The 24,929-nt window shown below is 48.7% G+C and overlaps 1 protein-coding gene across 1 annotated transcript in view; it reads left to right on the top strand.

The window, feature by feature from the left end:
* Positions 1-24,929, top strand: part of LOC140741643 (low-density lipoprotein receptor-related protein 1-like) — a 561,364-nt gene that overhangs the window by 222,975 nt on the left and 313,460 nt on the right. The window contains 7 exon segments of the mRNA XM_073071927.1: positions 4,056-4,178; positions 6,292-6,551; positions 7,259-7,437; positions 12,437-12,543; positions 14,023-14,139; positions 15,139-15,315; positions 19,562-19,702. Of these exon segments, the coding sequence (XP_072928028.1) occupies positions 4,056-4,178; positions 6,292-6,551; positions 7,259-7,437; positions 12,437-12,543; positions 14,023-14,139; positions 15,139-15,315; positions 19,562-19,702 (1,104 nt within the window).

The raw sequence follows: 24,929 nt of genomic DNA, 5'->3' as shown, positions 1-24,929 counted from the left end.
TTAGCTTTTTCCAAATCTCATTCCACCTGTGCACAATTCAATGGCTCCTTGTTTGGAAGCTGCAACAAAGCAAAGGTTAAAAATAATGTCCGGGCAAGGATGGTATTGTGAATGGTGATTGAACTTGCAAATAAAGGTTTTAAACAAGTACAGTTTGCCAAATGGTCAATATCCATAACAACTGCTCATCTTTTTATATTCAGAATTTAGAACAGTGTGGGTGACAGGGGCCATGCTGTTCTCCTTGTCCTGAAGTAAAATAAAATATGTTGAGAAACAAATGCAGAGTCCAGTTAATTATTGATGGCCCTAGCAATCTGCCACGCAGAATGTCCGACTGACCCCACTCGCTTCTATTTCAAATCTCACTCCCGCTATGCACAATCCAATGGCTCCTCGCTGTCTCTGGTGCTCAGCTGTCCCCTGCTTGCTTTTTTCAAATATCATTCACGCTACGTACAATCAATGGCTCCTAGTTTGAAAGCTGCAGCAAGGCAAGGGTTAAAAATAACGTCCAGGCAAATTGCTATTGTGAATGACAATTGATCTTGCAAGTAAAGAATTTAAATATACACAGTTTGCCAAATGGTCTATATCTGTAACTGCTAACAGTCACCTTTCTGTGTTCAGACTTCAGAACAGTGTGGTGATGGGGCCATGCTGTTCTCCTTGTGTGTAAGTAAAATAAAGTAAAGGAATGAGTGCGAGTTTTCAGAGTCCAGTTTACTGGCGATGGCACTAGCAATCTGTGGCACACAGAATATCCCAACTGAACCTATTTGCTTTGTTACAAATCTCACTCCAGCTATGAACAATCCTAGCGATCTGTGGTACATAGAATGCCCTGGCTGAACCCATTCACTATTTTTAAAATCTCTCTCCCACTACTTGCAATCCAAAGGTTCCTTGCGATCTGTGGCACGCAAAATGTCCTGACTGAACCCGTTAACATTTTGTTTTCAAATCCCGCTCCCACTACTCACAATCCAGAGGTTCCCAACTAAACTTGTTTGTGTTTTCAAATCTTGCTTGCACTATGCACAATCCAACCCGCTGCAACTTTACCTTGCAGCTCTTGAATTTCCAACATCAGCATAATCTCATGTGGTCCCCTCTTTTGTTAACAGTGTTGAGGGATGGCCCCAGGATATTAATAGATATATCAGACGTGAACTGCACATAGTGGCAGGGATATGTCAATAATGATGCGTTAATATGGGTGGTAGCCACTCACCGCCATCTGAGTTCTCAACCTAACAGTTTGGTGACCAGCAATTGACAAAGTTTATCTGTTGACACAGGAGGTTCTTTTTTAATTTGTTTGTGCTTTTCTTTAAAGATACTATTCATTGCAATATTGAGTTTCTGTTTCTTTCTTTGAATATTCTGTTTTTTTAAAATCACGAATTAAGTTTATTTCCTTTGGAAGCTGGCTGGGGAATGCCACCAGTATGCACTGCCATCAGTGACGACAGCACACAGGGCAAGCCCAGAACATGAAAAAACTCCTACAGTGACTGCAGCTATCCTCCCACAGCGATCTCTCCCTCACCACCCCTACCGCAGCACAACACGTCCTTTCACAGCGTAACACTCGCTCAATCCCCACCCCACTCCCTCCCCATCGCTCATCCCACCGTGCGTCCTCCTTACCATGCCTCCCACAGTGTGTGGCACTCCCTCCTCACCTCCCGTGCAGCACAGCACTCCCTCCCATAGTGCAACACTCCTCTCACAGTGTGATGCTCCCTCCTTACCACCCCTCCCACAGCAGGGTGCATCCTCTGACAAGAGTGTCGGGGCAGAGGTGAGTGTAGTTGCTATTACTAAGGAGAAGGTGCTTGGGAATCTAAAGTCTGAGAGTAGAAAAGTCACCTAAACCATCAGATGACTACACCCCAGGGTTCTGAAGGAAGTAGCTGAAGAGATAGTGGAGGCATTAGTAATATTTCAGAATCACAGTTTCTGAAATGGTTCTGGAGGACTGGAAAATTGCAAATGTCACTCCACTCTTCAAGAAGGGAGAGAAGCAAAAGACAAGCAATTATAGGCCAGTAAGTAGTTATATGACTTAAGTGGTTGGCAAGATGTTGGAATCCACTATTAAGCATGAGGTTTCGGAGTACTTGGAAAAAACATGATAAAATAGGCGGAAGTCAGCATGATTTCCTTAAAGGGAAATCTAGCCTGATAAATCCATTGGAATTCTTTGAGGAAATAACAGACAGAATAGACAAAGGAGAGTCAGTGGATATTGTTCAGTTGTATTTTCAGAAGGTCTTTGACAAGATGCCCACTCATGAGGCTGCTTAACAAGAGCACAGGGTATTACAGGAAAGATACTAGCATGGATAGAAGCTTGGCTGACTGGCAAAGAGCGGGAATACAGGGGGCCTTTTCTGGTTGGCTGTCGATGACTAGCTATATTCCGCAGGGGTCGGTGTTGGGAATGCTTCTTTTTCACGTTATACGCTCGGTAGCCACCTTATTAGGTACACCTGCTCATTAATACAAATGTCTAATCAGCCAATCATGTGGTAACAACTCAGTGCATAAAAGCTTGCAAGTATGGTGAAGAGATTCAGTAGTTAAAACCAAACATCAGAATGTCAGGCAGGGTGGTTTGAGTATCCTGGAAACTGCTGATCTCCTGGGATTTTCATGCACCAACTGTCTGTAGTGTTTACAGAGGATGGTATGATATACAAAAAGCATCTAGTGAGGGGCAGTTCTGTGGGTGAAAATGTTAATGAGAGAGGTCAGGAGAATAGTCAGACTGATTCAAGTTGACAAGAAGGTAACAGTAACTCAAATAGCCACACGATACAACAGTGGTGTGGAGAGGAGCATCTCTGACTGCACAACACATCGAACCTTGAAGTGAGGGGCTACAGCAGCTGAAAACCACAAATGGCCATTCCTGTGGTCTCTATCGTTTACACTCCTATACCTGATAAAGTGGCCCACTGAATGTATATCAGTGACTTGTTGATGGAATTGATGGCTTTTTGGCCAAGTTTGTGGGTGATACGAAGATAAGTGGAAGGACATGTAGAGTTGAGGAAGCAGGGAGTCTGAAGAAGGGCTTAATGAGTAAAGTGGGTAAAGAAGTGGCAGATGGAATACAGTGATCTGGAAGTGTACAGTCATGCACTTTGGTAGAAATGAAAAAAATGACTATTTTCTAAGCTGGGAGAATAATCAGAAAGTATTGTGAGCAGTTTTGGGCCCAATATCTAAGAAAGGATGTGTTGGCATTGAGAGGGTCCAGAGGGGGTTTGTGAATATCCTGGGAATGAAAGGCATTAGATGGTTCTGGGCTTGTACTCACTGGAGTGTAGGAAAATGAGGGGTGATCTCATTGAAAACTATCAAATATTGAAGCATCTAGATAAAGTGAACATGGAGAAGGATATTTCCAGTAGTGGGGGATTCTAGGACCAGAGGGCACAGCCTCTGAGTAAAAGGGCATCCCTTTAGAACAGAGATGAGGAGGAATTTCTTTAGCCAGAAGGTGGTGTATCTGTGGAATTCATTGCCACAGACAACTGTGTTATATTTAAAGCAGAGGTTGATAGATTCTTTATTAGTAAGGGCATCAAAGTTTACCGGGAAAAAGCAGGAGAATGGGGTTGAGAGGGATAATAAATCAGCCTTGATGGAATGGGGGGGGGGGGGGCAGACTCAATAGGCTGAATGGCCTAATTCTCCTATGTTGTATGGTTACTACCTCTCCTGCAGTGTGGCACTTTCTCCTCTGCCCCTTCCACAGCATGGCAACCCCTTGCCACTCCCTGCTCAGTGCCCCTCCTCATCACCCCACCCACAATGTGGCGCTCCCTCCTAAAAGAAAAGCATCTTAGACCATGTTTGTGTGTGGCAGTGTTGGGGACACCGTGGGGACAGGGGTCTCAATGGGAGATTGTGGGCTGGTTAATTGAGCAAAACCATGTTCACTTTAGGGCCTCCCACTGCAGGCTGGGAGGTGGACGACCTTAGCGCTACTGACCTCAGTTTTCTTTTTTTCCTTTTGTGGTTTGAATTCACTCCTCAAGATAACAACGAGTGCCTGCAGTTCGGAGTGTGTTCCCAGTACTGCAACAATACCAAGGGCTCTTACATGTGCACCTGTTCGAAGAACTACGTGAAGGGACACAACCACACCTGTAAAGCAGAAGGTAACCTCCTCCCTCTCCTTCATCTCCACCTTTCCTCTCCATTCACCTAGAGAATTGGAATTGGTTTATTATTGTCACATGTACTGGGATACAGTGAAAAGCTTGTCTTCTATACTGTCCCTACCGATCAGATCATCACACAGTGCGTCGACTTAAAACAAGGTAAAGCAATAACAGAACGCAGAATAAAGTGTTACAGTTACAGAGAAAGTACAGGGCAGGTGGGCAATAAGATGCGAGGTCATAATGAGGTAGTTTGTCCTCAACAAGGGTCAGCAGTGGAAAGAGTGAGCAGTTTCAAGTTCCAGGGTGTCAACATCTCTGAGGATCTATCCTGGGCCCAACACAAAGAAGGCACACCAGTGCTGTACTTCGTTAGGAGTTTGAGAAGATTGGGTATGTCACCAAAGACTCTTAGCAAATTTATACAGATGTACGGGGGAGACTGGTTGCATCACCGCCTGGTGTGGAGGCTCCAATGCACAGGATCACAGAAGGTTGTAAACTCAGCCAGCTACATCATGGGAACAACCCTCCCCACCGTCGAGGGCGTCTCAAGACAGTGGCGCCCATCACTGAGGACCCTCACCATCCCTGAAGACACACACTCAGTGTTTCAAGAACAGCTCCTTTCCCTCCGCCTTCAGACTTCTGAATGGTTCATGAACCCACGAACACGACCTTTTATTTAACTTTGTAATTTATACTATTTTTATATCTTTGCACTGCACTGTTGCAGCAAAACAACTAATTTCACATCATAAGTCGGCACAACATTGTGGGCCGAAGGGCCTGTAATGTGCTGTAGGTTTTCTATGTTTTTATGCCTCTCATAACCTTAGAAACCTCTGATAGGTATTCCCTCAGCCTCCTTCAGAATCAGGATTGTGTTTACTATCCTGACATACTGTATGTTGTGATTTTTTTTTCTGGCCACAGTACAGTTCAAGACATGAAGATTAGTATAAGTTACAAAAAAAAACAGGGATAGTGAAGTGGATTAAGACATTATTCCCTTGAGCACAGGAAAATGAATGGAGATTTTATAGAGGTATTATGAGAGGTGAACGCTTGCCTGCTTTTCGTTTAAGGTGAGATGGATGAAATATTTTTTTAAAATCTGGAGAACATCTTCACTCAGAGGGTGGAGTGAGTGTGGAACGAGCTGTCAGTGGAAGTGATAGAAGCAGGTTCAATTATAACTTTTAAGGGAAGTTTAGATAGGTACATGGATAGATAGAGTCTGAGAGTAGGTAGATGGGACTCGGCAGAAGATGAGCCTGACATTGACTAGATAAGCTAAAGGGCTTTGTTCTGTGCTGTAGTGCTCTATGACTTTATAACCAGGGAAAACAAACCCAGGCTGTCCAATCTCTCTCCATAACTAAAATCCTCCAATCCAGATAGCATCCTGGTGAATTTCCTCTGCACTTTCTCCAGTGCAAATCCCACCTGCAGTGTGGTGACAATACTCCCAGTGCGGTCCAACCAGTGTTTCATGAAGTTGCGATATACCAACTTGTATATTCACTACCTCGCCTCGTGAAGCTAAACATGCAATATACCTTCTCCAGAACCTGAGATGTTTCCCTCTAATACAGGGGTTCCCAACTTGGGCTCCTTTGCATAAAATATAGTTGGGAATCCCTGCTCTAATGTGTCCTTTTAAATGCCTCTGAAATGCCTCTATCGTCTCTGATTCCACGTCTTCCTTCAGCAGCACATTCCAGGCACTCACCACTCTTGTGTAAACAAAACAAATCTTTAATAAACCAATTAGTCTGATTCCTCCACTCACAAGCCTGTTAAACATAAATATGTACGCTGCATATTTTCTCCCTCTCTGTCTCTCACACACCTGCACTCCCTTACTGTCCCACGCACTCCCTCCCTCTTTCTCACACTCTCCTGATTGCCTTTCACTCTTTCACAGTCATCACTCCATCTCTCTCTATCACTGTCTCCCATTCCTCCCTCACCATCCATCCTTCCCAATCTTTCACTCCACTTCTCTCCCCCTCACTCCATCCCTCCCTCTCTCACACACACTCCATCACTCACGCTTCTGCACTTCCTCCCACAATAATAACCAATTTACTGATGCTCCCCCTAGGCTCGGAACAGCAGATCCTGTACATTGCAGATGACAACGAGATCCGCAGCCTGTACCCATTCAACCCCAACTCAGCCTACGAGCAGGCGTTTCAGGGCGACGAGTCAGTGCGGATAGACGCTATGGACGCCCATGTCAAGGCTAATGTCATCTACTGGACCAACTGGCACACGGGCAAGATCTCATACCGGGATCTGTCTGCCACTTCTGCTTCTAACCGCAACCGTAGACAGCTGGACACAGGCGTGGTAGACCTCAATGTGAGTGTGGCGGGAGCTTCCCTCCGACCCTTGTCTCCTGGCGGAGGAGAGAGAGGATGAGGGAAGGGGGGTAAAACGGGAGACAATGGGTAGGCTTAAAAAAAAGGGAGAGGGGAAGAGGAAAGGAAGAGTGGGGGAGGAGAGGATCCCTTGACAATCTCCTGGTAGAGGGAGGGGGAAGATGGAGGGAGGGAGAATGTGGAGGACAGTGTGAATAAGGAGGCGTAGAGGAGAGCTTCCACCAGCCTCATTCTCCTGGTGGAGGTGAGCTAGAGAGACGGGGAGAAGGGGGTGAAAGGCATTACCCTCCGACCTCAGACTCTTGATGGAGGTCGGCAAGTGGGAGGACATTTTGTTCATGGCACTTAACTTCAGCACCACCGTCCTTCTCTCTGGTCAACTTCCTTGTTCTTCTTGCCTCTCTCATTCCCTGTACCTCCTTCCCTCTCTTCCCTTATTCCTTCTTTCCTTCTCCATTCCCTCTCCCTTAATTCCCTCTTCCCTCTCTTTCACTTCACTAGACTTTCACACATCTGCCTACTCACCCTCCCCCTCCATGTTCTGCTTCCCCCTCCCCCACCACCTTTCTTCCCTTTCTCTCCCTTTATTTCCTCCTTCCCTCTCTCCCTTCATTCTGACAATCCCCTTTTGTCTCTTGTACTCCTCTGCACTCTCATTCTCACCCCCTCTCCCTCATTCCTCCCCAGATTCCTGGGCTGAAGATGCCCCGAGGCATCGCAGTGGACTGGGTAGCAGAGAACATCTACTGGACGGATTCTGGGCGAGATGTCATCGAGGTGGCCCAGATCCATGGTGAAAACCGCAAGACGCTGATCTCCGGGATGATCGATGAGCCTCATGCTGTGGTTGTGGACCCACTACGGGGGTGAGTGCCACTCACAGGGGTGGAGGAAGTGCATTCTCTTAAGGGGTTGTCTATTGGTGAAGAGGCAGGTATGCAGGGGGGGGGTGGGGTGGCTCTGCTGGTGAAAAATGAAATCAAATCCTTAGAAAGAGGTGGCATAGGATCAGAAGGTGTAGAATCATTTTGGGTAAAGCTAAGAAATTGCAAGAGTAAAAAGACCCTGAAGGGAGTTATATACAGGCCTCTGAACAGTAGCTAGATTGTGGGATACAAATTAGAACAGGAGATAGAAAAGGCATGTAAAAGGGGCAATGTTACGATAGTCATGGGGTATTTCAGTATGCAGGTAGATTGGTGCTGGATACAGAGAGGGGTATTTGTAAAACACCTAGAAGACAGCTTTTTAGAGCAGCTCGTGGTTGAGCTCACTTGGGGAATCAAATGTTCTGGATTGGGTGTTGTACAATGAATTGAAATTGATCGGAGAGCTTAAGGTAAAGGAACTCTTCGGGGTCAGTGATCATAATATGATAGAATCACCCTGCAATTTGGGAGGGAGAAGCTACAGTCAGATGTATTAGTATTACAGTGGAGTAAAGGGAATTACAGAGGCATGAGACAGGAGCTGGAGAAGATGGATTGGAAGAGGACACTAGCAGGGATGACAGCAGAACAGCAATGGCTGGAGTTTTTGGGAGGAATTCAGAAGGCACAGGGTGTACACATCCCAAAGAAGAAGTAGTATTCTAAAGGTAGGATGACACAACTGTGGCTGAAGTCAAAGCCAACACAAATGCCAAGGAGAGGGCATATAATGGAGCAAAAATTAGTGGAAAGTTAGAGGATTGGGAAGCTTTTAAAAACCAACAGAAGGCAGCTAAAAATATCATTAAAGAAGGAAAAGATGGAATAAGAAGGTAAGCTAGCCAATAATATTAAAGTGGATACCAAAAGTTTCTTCAGATATACAGTGCCTATAAAAAGTATTCACCCCGCTTGGAAGTTTTCATTTTTTATTGTTTTACAATATTGAATCATAGTAGATTTAATTTGGCTTTTTTGACTCTGATCAACAGAAAAAAGGCAAAGTGAAAGCATATCTCAACAAAGTGATCTAAATTAATTACAAATATAAAACACAGAATAATTGCATAAGTATTCACTCCCCTCCCTTTATCACATAATTAGTTAAATGGAGATCACTGTGTGTAATCAAGGTGTTTTAATTGATTGTAGTAAAATTACACCTGTATCTGGAAGGTACAACTGCTGGTGAGTCAGCATCCTGGCAAAAACTACACCATGAAGACAAAAGAACACTCCCAAGCAACTCTGTGAAAAGGTTATTGCAAAGCACAAGTCAGGAGATGGATACAAGAAAATTTCCAAGTCACTGAATGTCCCTTGATGTTAAGTTAATCATCAAGAAACGGAAAGAATATGGCACTGCTGTAAATATACCTACAGCAGGCTGTCATCAAAAACTGAGTAACTGCAATAATGGGATGAGTGAGGGAGCCCACCAAGAGACTTATGACAACTCTGGAGGAGTTACAAGCTTCAGTGGCTGAATTGGGAGAGACTGCGCATACAATAACTGTTGCCCAGGTGCTTCACTAGTCGCAGCTTTATGGGAGAGTAGTAAAGGGAAAGCCACTGTTGAAAAAAACTCACATGAAATTTCGGCTGGAGTTTGCTGGAAGGTATGTGGGAGACTCTGAAGTCAGCTAGAAGATTCTATGGTTTGATGAAACCAAAATTAAGTTTTTTGGCCAACAGACTAAATGCTGCCTGGCCTGCTGAGTTCCTCCAGCATCTTGTGCGTGGTGCTTGGATTTGCAGCATCTGCAGGTTTTCTTTTGTTTGTGAACATTTGTGGCTGGACTTGAAAGTGGCTGTTCACTCATGATCCCCATGCAATCTGACCAAGCTTGAGCAGTTTTGTAAAGAAGAATGGGGAAAAATTGCAGTGTCCAGATGTGCAAAGTTGATAGAGACCCATCCACACAGACTCAAGGCTATAATTGCTGCACCTACTAAACACTGATGTGAGGGGGTTGAGTAATTATGTAATTCATTATTTTGTGTTTAATATTTGTAATATATTTTGACCAATTTGTTTTGACATGAATCTTTTCTGTGCTCATTGTCAAAAAAGCCAAATTAAATCCACTGTGATTCAATGTTGTAAAACAATAAAACATGAAAGCTTCTAAGGGGTGGGGTGAATACTTTTTATAGGCACCGTATAAAGAGCAAAAGAGAGGTGAGTGTAGATTCAGACTGCTGGAAATGATGCTGGAGAGATTGTAATGGGAGGCCAAAAAATGGTGAATGAACTGAATAAGTATTTTGCATCAGTCTTCACTGTGGAAGGCACTAGCAGTATGGTTGAAGTTCAAGAATGTCAGGGTGGAAGTGAGTTAACTTGCCATTAATAGGGAGAAGGTGCTTGGGAAACTGAAAGATCTGAAGATAGATATGTCACCTAAACCAGAAGTTCTACACAATAGGGTTCTGAAAGAGGTGCCTTAAGAGCTTGTGGCAGCATTAGTAATGATCTTTCAAGAATCAATAGATTCTGGCATGGTTCTGGTGGACTGGAAAGTTTCAAATGTCACTTCACTCTTAAAGAAGGGAGAGAGGCAGAAGAAAGGAAATTATGGACCAGTTAGTCTGACCTCAGTGATTGGGAAGATGTTGGAGTTGATTGTTAAGGATGTGGTTCTGGGGTACTTGGAGGCACATGATAAAATAGACTGTAGTCAGCATGCTTTCCTCAAAGTTGCTTGGATTTTCAGAAGGCCTTTGGCAAGGTGCCACACATAAGGCTGCTTAACAAACTATTACAGGAAAGCTACTAGCATGGCTAGAGCATTGGTTGATCGGCTGGAGGCAAAGAGTGGGAATAAAGGGGGCCTTTTCTGGTTGCCTGCCAGTGAGTAGTGGTGTTCCACAGGGGTCTGTGTTGGGACCTCTTCTCTTTACTTTGTATGCCAATAAATTGGATGACAGAATCGATGGCTTTGTGGCTGATATGAAGATAGGTGGAGGGGTAGGTAGTATTGAGGAAGCAGGGAGGCAGCAGAGGGTCTTAGATTAGGAGAATGGGCAAAGAAATAGGACATGAAATACAGTGTCATGAAGTGTGTTGTCATGCACTTTGGTAGAAGGAATAAAAGTATAGACTATTTTCTAAATGGGGAGTAAATTCAAAAATCAGATGTACAAAGGGACTCGGGAGTCCTCATGCAGGATATAAGGCACTGATAAGGCTTCATTTGGAGTATTGTGAGCAGTTTTGGGCCCTTTATCTAAGAAACAATGTGCTGACATTGAAGAGGGTTCAGAGAAGGTTCACAAGAATCATTCTGGGAATGAAAGCGTTATCATACAAGGACTAATTAATTGCTCTGGGCATGTACTTGCTGGAATTCAGAAAAATGAGGGATGATCTCATTGAAACCCACCGAATGTTAAAAGGCCGAGATAGAGTCGACGTGGAGAGGATGTTTCTTACAGTGAAGGAGTCTAAGACCAGAGGACACAGCCTCAGAATAGAGGGACGTCCATTTAGAACAGAGATGAGGAGGAATTTCTTTAGCCAGTGAGTGGTCAGGATCTGTGGAATTCATTGCCACAGGCGGGTGTGGAGACCAAGTCATGGTATATTTAAGACAGATAGATTCTTGATTAGTCAGGGCATGAATGGTTATGGGGAGAAGGCAAGAGATTGGGGCTGAGAGAAAAATGAATCAGCCATTTTGAAATGGCAGAGCAGACTCAATGAGCCAAATGGCTTAATTCTGCTACTATGCCTTATGAGCCAAATGTGGCAGGTGGGAGTAGGGAGAGGCAGTCAGTAGCATCACATGCACATAACATCAGATAGGGAGACGGGAACTGTGCACGGTGCCCCCGATGTGGGTCTGACTCAGGGATAGGGAGATGGGAACTGTGCACGGTGCTCCCGATGTGGGTCTGACCCAGGGATAGGGAGATGGGAACTGTGCACGGTGCTCCCGGTGTGGGTCTGATCCAGGGATAGGGAGACGGGAACCGTGCATGGTGCTCCCGGTGTGGGTCTGACCCAGGGATAGGGAGATGGGAACTGTGCACGGTGCTCCCGGTGTGGGTCTGATCCAGGGATAGGGAGACGGGAACTGTGCACGGTGCTTCCGATGTGGGTCTGACCCAGGGATAATAGACAATAGACAATAGGTGCAGAAGTAGACCATTCGGCCCTTCGAGCCTGCACCGCCATTTTGAGATCATGGCTGATCATCTACTATCAATACCTAGTTCCTGCCTTGTCCCCATATCCCTTGATTCCCCTATCCATAAGATACCTATCTAGCTCCTTCTTGAAAGCATCCAGAGAATTAGCCTCCACTACCTTCTGAGGCAGTGCATTCCAGACCCCCACAACTCTCTGGGAGAAGACGTTTTTCCTTAACTCTGTCCTAAATGACCTACCCCTTATTCTCAAACCATGCCCTCTGGTACTGGACTCTCCCAGCATCTGGAACATATTTCCTGCCTCTATCTTGTCCAATCCCTTAATAATCTTATATGTTTCAATCAGATCCTCTCTCAATCTCCTTAATTCCAGCGTGTACAAGCCCAGTCTCTCTAACCTCTCTGCGTAAGACAGTCCAGACATCCCAGGAATTAACCTCGTGAATCTACGCTGCACTTCCTCTACAGCCAGGATGTCCTTCCTTAACCCTGGAGACCAAAACTGTACACAATACTCCAGGTGTGGTCTCATCAGGGCTCTGTACAAATGCAAGAGGATTTCCTTGCTCTTGTACACAGTGCTCCCGGTGTGGGTCTGACCCGGGGATAGGGAGACAGGAACTGTGCTCGGTGCTGTTGTGGGTCTGACCCAGGTACACGGAGACAAGAGCTGTGCAGGGTGCTCCCGGTGAGAGATTCTCCCCCACTGAGACTTATGACTGACCTTTTGATTGCTCCGCTGAAGGTGCCTTTAATTTGATATGTGCCGTATCTTCTGCAGCACTATGTACTGGTCAGATTGGGGTAATCACCCTAAGATCGAGAAGGCATCGATGGACGGAACCCTGAGGCGGACTCTTGTGGAGAACAGCCTACAGTGGCCCACAGGTAGGTAACCATGCTCCACTGCTGAGTGATCGATCAGCAGGATACAAAATTGACCTTGTGATGGAGTCAGAGAGCGATGGGGTGGGAGGATGGTGTTTGTTTCTGAGTCCAGAGGTCTGTGACCAGTCATGTACCGAAGAGACCAGTGCTGGGACCGCTGTTTTTTAAAAATCTGTTATCAGTGATTTAGTGAGAACTTCATTGGCAGTGGTTCATGAATTTGAGGGTGACACCAAAACTCTGTGGTGACCATGAGTCATAGGAGTAAATTAGGCCATTGACCCATTGAGTCTTCTCAGCCATTCAGTCATGGCTGATTTATTTTCCCTCTCAACCCTATTTTCCTGTAACCTTTGACACCCTTACTAATCGAGATCCCAATGACCTGACCACCCACTGGCTAAGGAAGTTCTTCCTTATCATTGTTCTGAAAGGACATCCTTTTTTCTGTGGCTGTGCCCTCTGGTCCTAGACTCTACCACTATTGCAAACATCCTCCCCAGGGTCACTGTATTTTCAGTATTCTTCTAAACTCCAGTGAGTAGAGGCCCAGAGCTATTAGACCTTCTCCAATGCCAGGTGGACAGTAAAGAAAGTTGTCCAAGGATATCACATTGATCTAGGTCAACTGGGGAAGTGAGCCAAGGAATAGTAGGGGCAAGTGAAATCTGACAAGTGTTTGCAGTTCTGTAAGTTAAACCAGGGTAGGACATCATAGTGAATTGTGGGGCCCTAGCGAGTGTTGTCATAGTGGGTCAGGTACGTAGATGAGTGGTCAGGAAGGTATTTGGCATGTTTGCCTTCATTAGAAGAGGAGTTGAACTGTTGCTTTACAGCTGTACAAGATGTTGGCACAGCCGCACTTGGAGTATTACATGCATTTCTGGTCACCCAACTATCAGGAGAATGTCACTAGGCTGGGGTGGGTACGGAAAAGATTCACTAGGACATTACTGGGACTGGAGGGCTTGAGTATAGACTGGACAGGCTGGGACTGTTTTCCCTGGAGCGAAGGAGGCTAAGGGGTGACTTGATGGAGGTTTATAAAACCATGAGGGGCACAGGTAAGTATTTTTCCCATCAGAGGCAAGTACATTAATGCCATTGAATACACACTTGGACAGATACATGGATAAGAAGGTTTAGAGGGATATGGGCCAAACATGGGCAAATTGGACTGGCTTAAATAGGCATCATGGTCAGCTTAGGTCAGATGGGCCGAAGAGCCATCTTATTCTTATACAGATCAAATGCGGGGAGAAAGTTTAATTGTGTTCCTCAGCTTCAAGGGGTGGTGAGGTGGGAGTGCTGCGCTGCAGGAGGGGTGGTGAGGAGGGAACACTGTGCTGAGGGAGGAGCTGTGAGAGAGAGTATTGAGAAAAAGGTGGTCAAGGGGGAATGGTGGTCGACACAAGTGGGAGTGTTCAGGGAGGTGAAATCTGTGCCCCATCCTCATGCTGCTCATGTTCCGGGTTTCAGGACTGGCTGTTGATTTCTTCAACCAGCGGCTGTACTGGGCTGATGCTAAGCTCTCAGTCATTGGCAGCGTGCGCCTCGACGGAAGTGACCCAGTGGTGGCCATCGACAGCAAGCAAGGTAGGGTGGTGCTGCACCATGTCAGTCTGTCTCTCCCTCTGCTCCCTCCTTTTCTTCCTCTCTCTATCTCTTTATCTATATCTTATCTATCTCCCTCCCTTTTTCACCCTCTTTCTTCCACTCCGTCTCTCACTTTCTGTCCCCCTTCTCAGTCCCTCCCTCTGTCTCTCTTTCTTTTTCACTCTTTCCCTTTGCCTCTTTCTTTCTACCTTTCACTCTCACCCTATCCCTCTCAAACTTTATCCCTGCTCCTCTCTCCCCTCTTTTTCTTTTTCCTCTTTCTCAACATCACTCTTCTACTCACTTAACTCTGTGTGTTTGCTCCCACCTCCTCTCTCCCCTCCTTCCTGCCCTCCTTCAATTCCCACTTCTTGTCTCTTTTCACTCCTCACCTCTTCCCACCTTCACTGATGTACCTCTGCCCCTCCTCACTCCCCAACACCTCTCATCCCTCACTCCCTCCCTCTCTTCCCTCTCTCCCCACCTCCATTCCCTCTCTCCCCACCTCCATTCCCTCTCTTCCCACCTCCATTCCCTCTCTTCCCACCTCCATTCCCTCTCTTCCCACCTCCATTCCCTCTCTTCCCCACTTCTCCTCTCCCTCTTGCCTCAACACCTTCCCACCTCACTCACCCCCCACAATCCTCCTTCTTTCCATCTTGCACTCCCCCTCCTCTAACTGTCCTCTCTCTCTCTCTCTCTCACCCTCACTCCCCACCTCTTCCTCACTTCCCCTCATTCCCCCTTCCACACTCTTCCTTACTCCTCTGCCTCACTTCCCCACCTCTCCCCTCCCTTTATTTTCTACTTCCCACCTCCTCACTCTTTGACACACTTCACCCATCCCTCACTCCCCTTCCTCTAACTGCCCTCACTCTCACTCTCTCTCCTTCACTCCCACACACTCCTCTTGCTCTGTCCCACACTCCCCCATCTTTCACTACCTCTCTCCCTCCCTTCTCTCACCACCTCACTCCCCCCCCCCCCCCCACCCCACAGGTCTGAGCCACCCGTTCAGCATTGACATCTTCGAGGACTACATCTACGGTGTGACTTACATCAACAACCGTATCTTCAAGGTGCACAAGTTTGGTCGGGACCGGGCACAGACCCTCACCTCTGGGCTCAACCATGCTACCGACGTCGTGCTGTTTCACCAGTACAAGCAGCAGGATGGTGAGGATGTAGAACATCAAGCCGGTCAGCACAGGAACAGGCCCGCAGCCCACAATTAGTTAAACTAGTAATCAAGCATCTAACTAAACGAATGCCTTTTGCCTGTACAGTATCTATTCCACCACTCCCTACACATCCATTCTCTGCCAATCTTAACGAAATATTTAAAATTATGAGAGACACGGATAATGTGGATGGCAACAATCATTTAGGGGAGTCCAAACCTAAGAGGCAGAGATTTAAGGTGAGAAGTGACATTTAAATGGGGCTTGAGGGGGCAGATTTTTCACACAAAGGGTGATGAGTATATGGAATGAGTTGCCAGAGGAAGTGGTTGAAGCAGGTACAAGATTCAAGACGCATTTGGACAGGTACACGAAGGGGCTGAGCTTGGAGAGCAATGGGTGAAATGCAGGGAATTGGGACGAGCTGCCTGGGCACCGTTCACAGACCAGTTTGGCTGAAGGTTTGTATCCATGCTGTGTTGTTCTTTGTCTTATAAGATTTCTACCTAAGCTGGTCCTATTGGCCCTTTAAACCTTTCCTGTCCGTGTACCTGGCCAAGTCCCTTTTAAACGTTGTTAATGTACCTGCCTCAACCACTTCCTCCGGCAGCTTGTTCCATATATGGATCACCCTCTGAGTAAACCTCTTGTCCACCTTCTGACACACGGTGGGGGGAACTAAAACCTAGGGGGCATGGGGTTAAGGAGAAAGGGGTGAGATGCAAAAGGGGACTTGAGGGGCAACTTCTTCACAGGGAGTGCTGAGTATATGGTAGAGGTGGGTACAATTACGTTTAAAAGGCATTAGGGAGGTCAGATGAAAGGAGAGAACATTGAGGTACAAAGTAGAGGGATCTTGGTGTCCAGTCCCGTAGTTCACTGCAAGTGAATAAGTGGATAAGGTGGTAAAGAGGGCAAATGGCTTGTTTACCTTCATTGGTAGGGGATGTTGAGTATGAGAATTGAGAATCAGGAACTCATGCTGCAACTGTACAAAACTTTAGTCAGACTGCGTTTAGAATATTGTATGCAACTCTGCTCATCCCGTTATAGGAAGGACGCAGAAGAGGTTCACCAGGATTAGAGGGCATGAGCTAGAAGGAGAGGCTGGACAAACTTGGGTTGTTTTCTCTGGAGTGGTGGAGGCTGAGGGGAGATCCGATCGAGGTTCTTAAAATTATGAGGGGCAGAGATAGAGTAGAGAGAGATAATCTTTTCCACAGGTTAAAATGTCAGACACCAGAGGACATGCTTTTAAGGTTGGGGGCGCGGGGGGTGGGGGGGAGATTTAAAGACCACGGGAGATGCAGACTGGTGGGTGGGTTATGGGTTACCAGGGATGGTAGTGGAAGCAGGCAGTTTGGTGGAGTTTAACAGGCTGTTCGATATATGAATGGAATGGAGGGGGTACTGTAGATGATACACCGGAGGAGGGCATTTAGGATAAATTGGCATCGAGATCAACACAATGTCATAGTCTGAATGGCCTGTCCAGTGCTGTAGTGTAAGTTTGGACAGATACATGGATAGGAAAGATTAGAGGGATATAGGCCAAGCCTGGGCCATCCTCTGCCCTTCAGGTTCCTATTAAACCTCTCCCCTCTTAATTCTGTGCGCTCCAGTTCTTGATTTCCCAACCCTGGGGAAAAGATTGCACATTCACCTCATCTGTGCCTCTCATGGTTTTATACAGTTCCTTAAGATCACCCCCCCCCCCCAGTCTCCTACACCCCAAGGAGTAATCAGTCGATTTGTGTGGATATGGTGAGAGGTGTTGATCTAGAACAATGGCAGTGAGAGTCGGTTGCTTCAGAATCCTCTGAGAAATATTTCAAACAGGCTTAGCCCATCGAGTCTGCTCCACCATTCCATCATGGCTGATTTATTATCCCTCTCAATCCCATTCTCCTGTCTTCTCTCTGTAAACGTTGATGCCCTGACTAATAAAGAATCTACCAAACTCACTTTAAATATACCCAATGAGTTGACCTCCACAACCATCTATGGCAATGAATTCCACAGATTCACTACCCTCTGGCAAAAGAAATTCTTCCTTTTCTCTGTTCTAAATGAATATCCCTCAGAGGTTGTGCCCTCTGGTCTGAGACAACCCCACTGCAGGAAACGTCCTCTCCACATCCACTCTGTATAGGCCTTGCAATATTTGATAGGTTTCAATGAGATCTCCTATCATTCTTTTAAACTCCAGTGAGTACAGGCCCAGAGCCATCAGACACTTATCATGCATTAACATTTCCATTCTCAGGCTCATTCTCTGAACCGTCTCTGGATCCTCTCCAATGTCAGCACATCCTTCCTTAGATATGGGGCCCAAAATTGCTCAGGATATTCCAAATGCAGTCTGACCAATGCTTTATAAAGCCTCAGCATTACACCCTTGCTTTTATATTCTATGGTCCACTCGAACTGAAAACTATTTGCCTTCCTAACCACCATCTCAACCTGAAAGTTAACCTTTAGGGAATCCTGCGCTTGGACTTGCAAGTCCCTTTGCAACTCATAATTTCTGAATTTGTTCTGTTCAAAAATAGTCTACACAGTTATTCCTTCTCCCAAAATGCATGACCATACACTTTCCTACAGTGTATTCCATATGTCACTTCATTGCCCATTCTTCTAGTCTATCCAGGTCCTTCTGCAGACTCTCTGCCACCTCTGCCTTCACTAAGACTTTACAAAGGCCTTGACTAAGGTCCATGAAGATGTCCCAGCATCTATCACCTTTGTTGCTCCCTAAAATACTTCAGTCATGTTTATAAGGCGTGAACTGCCCTGCATAATGCCCCAAAGACTGCTCCCAAACAGACCAAGTTTCCAAAGTCAAGTTTATTGTCACCCACACAAGTACATGTGTGCACAGGTGCAATGAAGAAGCATCAGTGACTCAACATTCATAAGAAAACCATAAATTATACAAGAAAGAGCAAAATTAGAACAAAACCAAGCCCACTTTAGTGCAAAGTGGTCACAGCGTTGCTGTACTGTGGTAATAATTAGGATTGTGCCAGTTGGTTCAGGAACTGAATGTTTGAAGGGAAGTAGCTGTCCTGAACCTGGTGATGTGGGACTTCAGGCTTCTGTACCTCCTGCCCGATGGGATGGCCCGGATGGTGGGGATCTCTGATGATGGACGTTGCCTTCCTGAGGCAGCACCTCTTGTAGACACTACCCATGGTGGGGAGGGATGTGTCCGTGATGTACTGGGCAGAGTCCACAACTCTGCAGCTTCTTATGTTCCTGCACATTATCTGTGCAATTCTCTGTCCAATGAAGCAGTGGAGGCTACCTCAGTAAATATATTTAAGACAAGGTTGGAATGATTTTTGCATAGTAGGGGAATTAAATTTTCTGGGGAAAAGGCAGGTAGGTGGAGTTGAGTCCACGGCCAGATCAGCCATGATCTTATTGGATGGCGGAGGAGGCTTGACACTCCCGCTCCAATTTCTTATGTTTGTATTGCCGTACCAGACTGTGATGCAAACAGTCAGAACACTTTCAACAGTACATCTGCAGAATGTAGTGTGCTCGGTGACAAACCTCATCTCCTAAGAGGGTTTAGTATCACGTATGCAAGTCCCTGTGTGTACAGGTGAAATGAAAAACTCACTCACAGCAGCATCACAGGCACAGAGCATCAGAAACACAACATTCACAAAGAAAACATAATTCTGCACGAGAGATTCTGCAAATGCTTGAAATCAAGAGCACCATTCAAAAAAATGCTGAAGGAACTCAGCAGGTCAGGCAGCATCTAAGGAGGCAAATAAACAATCGACACTTAGGCAGACACTTTTAGTCCTTCTTAAGGACTAAAATCCTGTTTACTTCATTGAGGTTGGGAGGGTTAAGAGCTTCAAGTTCCTAGGAGTGAACATCACCCATTATGCTGGCTGCTTGACTGAGACAGTGGGAGTCTGGTTTCCGTGATATGCTGAGCTGTGTCCACAACTCTGTGCAGTTTCTTGAAGTCATGTGCAGAGCCGTACCAAGCCATGATGCATCCAGATAGAATGCTTGCTTGTGGTGTATCAATAAAAATTGCCAAGTGTCAACTTACCAATGCTGAATTTCTTTAGCCTCCTGAGGAAGTAGAGGAATTGGTGAGTCTTTTTGGCTGTGCCGTAAAGATGGTTGGATCTAGATGTTCACTGCGAGGATCTTGAAGCTCCCAGCCCATCAGCCTCAGCACTGTGTGACTCTTGCCCTGTCTCCTCCTGCAGTGACGAACCCTTGTGACCGGAAGAAGTGTGAGTGGCTGTGTCTGCTGAATCCCACCGGGGCCACCTGCACCTGCCCTAATGGACGAGGGATGGTCAACGGGACCTGCGTGGAGACCTCCTCCCCCACCACTTCCCCCAACAGTGAGAGCTTCTCCCTCTTCTTCCTGCTCACTGGCTCAGTGGCTGATCCACTGCCTCACAGTGCCATGACCAATGTTCAGTCCTTCTCTTTCGCACTGTGTGTGTGTGTATGTGTGTAAAATGGGAGCAAATTACAGAAATGGAGAAGGGTGTAGGGGCTGGAGGGAGATACAAAATCAGGAGGTGTAGAGGAAGGAGGGAGGTAACAGAGATGGGGAGGAAGAGAGTCACAGACACGGAAGGGCGAGGGGAGGGATGGGGTACAGATAGAGAAGGGTGTAGGTGAACGGAGGGGGTCACAGAGACATAGGGAGTCAGGGAGACAGGAACGGGTCACTGAGGTGAAGAGCCTGCGGGTGTTACTGACACTGGGAGGGGTGTAGAGGAGATTACTGACACTGGGAGGGGTATAGAGGAGGATACTGACACTGGGAGGGGTGTAGAGGAGGATACTGACACTGGGAGGGGTGTAGAGGGGGTTACTGACCCTGGGAGGGGTGTACAGGGGGTTACTGGCTCTGGGAGTGGTGTAGAAGGGGTTACTGACCCTGGGAGGAGCGTAGAGGGGGTTACTGGCTCTGGGAGAGGTGTAGACGGGATTACTGAAACTGGGAAGGGTTTAGAGGAGGTTACTGACGGGGAAGAGTGTAGAGGGGGTTACTGACTCTGGGAGGGGTGTAGAGCTGGAGGGCGTTTCTGACCTTGAGAGGGGTGTAGAGGAGGTTGCTGACACTGGGAGGGGTTTAGAGGGGATTACTGGCTCCGGGAGGGGTGCAGAACGGATTACTGAAACTGTGAGGGGTATAGAAGAGGTTACTGACACTGGGAGGGGTGTAGAGGGGGTGGCTGACCCTGGGAGGGGTGTAGAGCTGGAGGGGGTTTCTGACCCTGAGAGGGGTGTAGAGCTGGAGGGGGTTACTGACCCTGACAGGGGTGTAGAGGGGGTTACTGACCCTGGGAGGGGAGTAGAGGGGGTTACTGACCCTGGGAGGGGAGTAGAGGGGGTTACTGACCCTGGGAGGGGAGAAGAGGGGGTTACTGGCTCTGGGAGTGGTGTAGAGGGGTTACTGACCCTGGGAGGGGTGCAGAGCTGGAGGGGGTTTCTAACCCTGAGAGGGGTGGAGAGGAGGTTGCTGCCACTGGGAGGGGTGTAGAGGGGGTTACTGACCCTGGGAGGGGTGCAGAGAGGGTTACTGGCTCTGGGACTGGTGTAGAGGGGGTTACTGACACTGGGAGTGGTGTAGAGGGGGTTACTGACACTGGGAGGGGTGTAGAGGAGGTTACTGACACTGGGAGGGGTGTAGAGGGGATTACTGACCTTGGGAGGGGTGTAGAGGAGGTTACTGACCCTGGGAGGGGTGAAGAGCTGGAGGGGGTTTCTGACCCTCAGAGGGGTGTAGAGGGGGATACTGACCCTAGGAGGGGTATAGAGGAGGTTTCTGACCCTGAGAGGGGTGTAGAGGGGGTTACTGACCCTAGGACGGGTATAGAGGGGATTTCTGACCCTGGGAGGGGTGTAGAGCTTGAGGGGGTTTCTGACCCTGAGAGGGGTATAGAGGGGGTTTCTGACCCTGAGAGGGGTGTAGAGGGGGTTACTGACCCTGGCAGGGGTGTACAGGAGGTTACTGACCCTGGGAGGCGTGTAGAGCTCGAGGGGGTGTCTGACCCTGAGAGGGGTGTAGAGGGGGTTTCTGACACTGGGAGGGGTGTAGAGGGGATTACTGACCCTGGGAGGGTTGTAGAGCTGGAGGGGGTTTCTGACCCTGAGAGGGGTGCAGAGGAGGTTACTCACACTGGGAGGGGTATAGAGGAGGTTACAGGCACTGGGAGGGGTGTAGAGGAGGTTACTGACACTGGGTGGGGTGTGGAGGGGATTACTGACCCTGGGAGGGTTGTAGAGGGGATTACTGGCTCTGGGAGGGGTGTAGAAGGGATTACTGACACTGGGAGGGTTATGGAGGAGGTTACTGACGGGGAGGAGTGCAGAGGTGGTTACTGACCCTGGGAGGGATGTAGAGGGGATTACTGGCTCTGGGAGGGGTGTAGAAGAGATTACTGACACTGGGAGGGGTATAGAGGAGGTTTCTGACCCTGAGAGGGGTGTAGAGGGGGTTACTGACCCTAGGACGGGTATAGAGGGGATTTCTGACCCTGGGAGGGGTGTAGAGGGGGTTACTGACCCTGGGAGGGGTGCAGAGAGGGTTACTGGCTCTGGGACTGGTGTAGAGGGGATTACTGACCTTGGGAGGGGTGTAGAGGAGGTTACTGACCCTGAGAGGGGTGTAGAGCTCGAGGGGGTTTCTGACCCTGAGAGGGGTATAGAGGGGGTTACTGACCCTGGCAGGGGTGTACAGGAGTTTACTGACCCTGGGAGGCGTGTAGAGCTCGAGGGGGTGTCTGACCCTGAGAGGGGTGTAGAGGGGGTTTCTGACACTGGGAGGGGTGTAGAGGGGATTACTGACCCTGGGAGGGTTGTAGAGCTGGAGGGGGTTACTGACGGGGAGGGGTGTAGAGCTAGAGGGGGTTTCTGACATTGAGAGGGGTGTAGAAGGGGTTACTGACACTGGGAGGGTTTTCGAAGGGGTTACTGGCTCTGGGAGTGGTGTAGAGGGGTTACTGACCCTGAGAGGGGTGTAGAGGGGGTTACTGACCCTGAGAGGGGTGTAGAGGGGGTTACTGACCCTGAGAGGGGTGTAGAGGAGGTTACTGACACTGGGAGGGGTGTAGAGGAGATTACTGACCCTGGGAGGGTTGTAGAGCTGGAGGGGGTTTCTGACCCTGAGAGGGGTGTAGAGCTGGAGGGGGTTACTGACCCTGACAGGGGTGTAGAGGGGGTTACTGACCCTGGGAGGGGAGTAGAGGGGGTTACTGGCTCTGGGAGTGGTGTAGAGGGGTTACTGACCCTGGGAGCGGTGCAGAGCTGGAGGGGGTTTCTAACCCTGAGAGGGGTGGAGAGGAGGTTGCTGACACTGGGAGGGGTGTAGAGGGGGTTACTGACCCTGGGAGGGGTGCAGAGAGGGTTACTGGCTCTGGGACTGGTGTAGAGGGGGTTACTGACACTGGGAGTGGTGCAGAGGGGGTTACTGACACTGGGAGGGGTGTAGAGGAGGTTACTGACACTGGGAGGGGTGTAGAGGGGATTACTGACCTTGGGAGGGGTGTAGAGGAGGTTACTGACCCTGGGAGGGGTGAAGAGCTGGAGGGGGTTTCTGACCCTGAGAGGGGTGTAGAGGAGGTTACTGACCCTGGGAGGGGTGTAGAGCTTGAGGGGGTTTCTGACCCTGAGAGGGGTATAGAGGGGGTTTCTGACCCTGAGAGGGGTGTAGAGGGGGTTACTGACCCTGGCAGGGGTGTACAGGAGGTTACTGACCCTGGGAGGCGTGTAGAGCTCGAGGGGGTGTCTGACACTGAGAGGGGTGTAGAGGGGGTTTCTGACACTGGGAGGGGTGTAGAGGGGATTACTGACCCTGGGAGGGTTGTAGAGCTGGAGTGGGTTTCTGACCCTGAGAGGGGTGCAGAGGAGGTTACTCACACTGGGAGGGGTATAGAGGAGATTACAGGCACTGGGAGGGGTGTAGAGGAGGTTACTGACAATGGGTGGGGTGTGGAGGGGATTACTGACCCTGGGAGGGGTGTAGAGGGGATTACTGGCTCTGGGAGGGGTGTAGAAGGGATTACTGACACTGGGAGGGTTATGGAGGAGGTTACTGACGGGGAGGAGTGCAGAGGTGGTTACTGACCCTGGGAGGGATGTAGAGGGGATTACTGGCTCTGGGAGGGGTGTAGAAGAGATTACTGACACTGGGAGGGGTATAGAGGAGGTTTCTGACCCTGAGAGGGGTGTAGAGGGGGTTACTGACCCTGGGAGGGGTGCAGAGAGGGTTACAGGCTCTGGGACTGGTGTAGAGGGGATTACTGACCTTGGGAGGGGTGTAGAGGAGGTTACTGACCCTGGGAGGCGTGTAGAGCTCGAGGGGGTGTCTGACCCTGAGAGGGGTGTAGAGGGGGTTACTGACCCTGAGAGGGGTGTAGAGGGGGTTACTGACCCTGAGAGGGGTGTAGAGGAGGTTACTGACACTGGGAGGGGTGTAGAGGGGGTTACTGACCCTGGGAGGGGTATAGAGGGGGTTTCTGACCCTGAGAGGGGTGTAGAGGGGGTTACTGATCCTGGCAGGAGTGTACCGGAGGTTACTGACCCTGGGAGGCGTGTAGAGCTCGAGGGGGTGTCTGACCCTGAGAGGGGTGTAGAGGGGGTTTCTGACACTGGGAGGGGTGTAGAGGGGATTACTGACCCTGGGAGGGTTGTAGAGCTGGAGGGGGTTTCTGACCCTGAGAGGGGTGCAGAGGAGGTTACTCACACTGGGAGGGGTATAGAGGAGGTTACAGGCACTGGGAGGGGTGTAGAGGAGGTTACTGACACTGGGTGGGGTGTAGAGGGGATTACTGACCCTGGGAGGGGTGTAGAGGGGATTACTGGCTCTGGGAGGGGTGTAGAAGGGATTACTGACACTGGGAGGGTTATGGAGGAGGTTACTGACGGGGAGGAGTGCAGAGGTGGTTACTGACCCTGGGAGGGATGTAGAGCTGGAGGGGGTTTCTGACCCTGAGAGGGGTGTAGAGGGGGTTACTGACCCTGCCAGGGGTGTACATGAGGTTACTGACCCTGGGAGCGGGTGTAGAGGAGGTTGCTGATGCTAGGAGGGGTGTAGTGGGGGTTACTGACCCTGGGAGTGGTGTAGAGGGTTTACTGACCCTGGGAGGGGTGTAGAGCTGGAAGGGGTTTCTTACCCTGGGAGGGGTGTAGAGGAGGTTACTGACACTGGGTGGGGTGTGGAGGGGGTTACTGACTCTGGGAGGGGTGTAGAGGGGGTTACTGACGGGGAGGGGTGTAGAGCTGGAGGGGGTTTCTGACCTTGAAAGGATTGTAGAGGGGGTTACTGACACTGGGAGGGGTGTCGAAGTGCTTACTGGCTCTGTGAGTGGTGTAGAGCGGTTACGGACCCTGAGAGGGGTGTAGAGGGGGTTACTGACCCTGGGAGAGGTATAGTTACTGACACTGGGAGGGGTGTAGAGGGGGTTACTGACCCTGGGAGTGGTGTAGAGGGGGTTACTGACCCTGGGAGGCGTGTAGAGGGTGTTACTGACCCTGGGAGGGGTGTAGTGGGGGCTACTGTTTCTCGGAGTGGTGTAGATGGTGTTACTGGCTCTGGGAGTGGTGTAGATGGGG

The sequence above is a fragment of the Hemitrygon akajei genome, chromosome 18, assembly GCF_048418815.1.
Source record: "Hemitrygon akajei chromosome 18, sHemAka1.3, whole genome shotgun sequence".
NCBI lineage: Eukaryota > Metazoa > Chordata > Chondrichthyes > Myliobatiformes > Dasyatidae > Hemitrygon > Hemitrygon akajei.
Note: the sequence above shows the minus strand (reverse complement) of the source record. Positions and strands in the feature narration are given on the sequence as shown.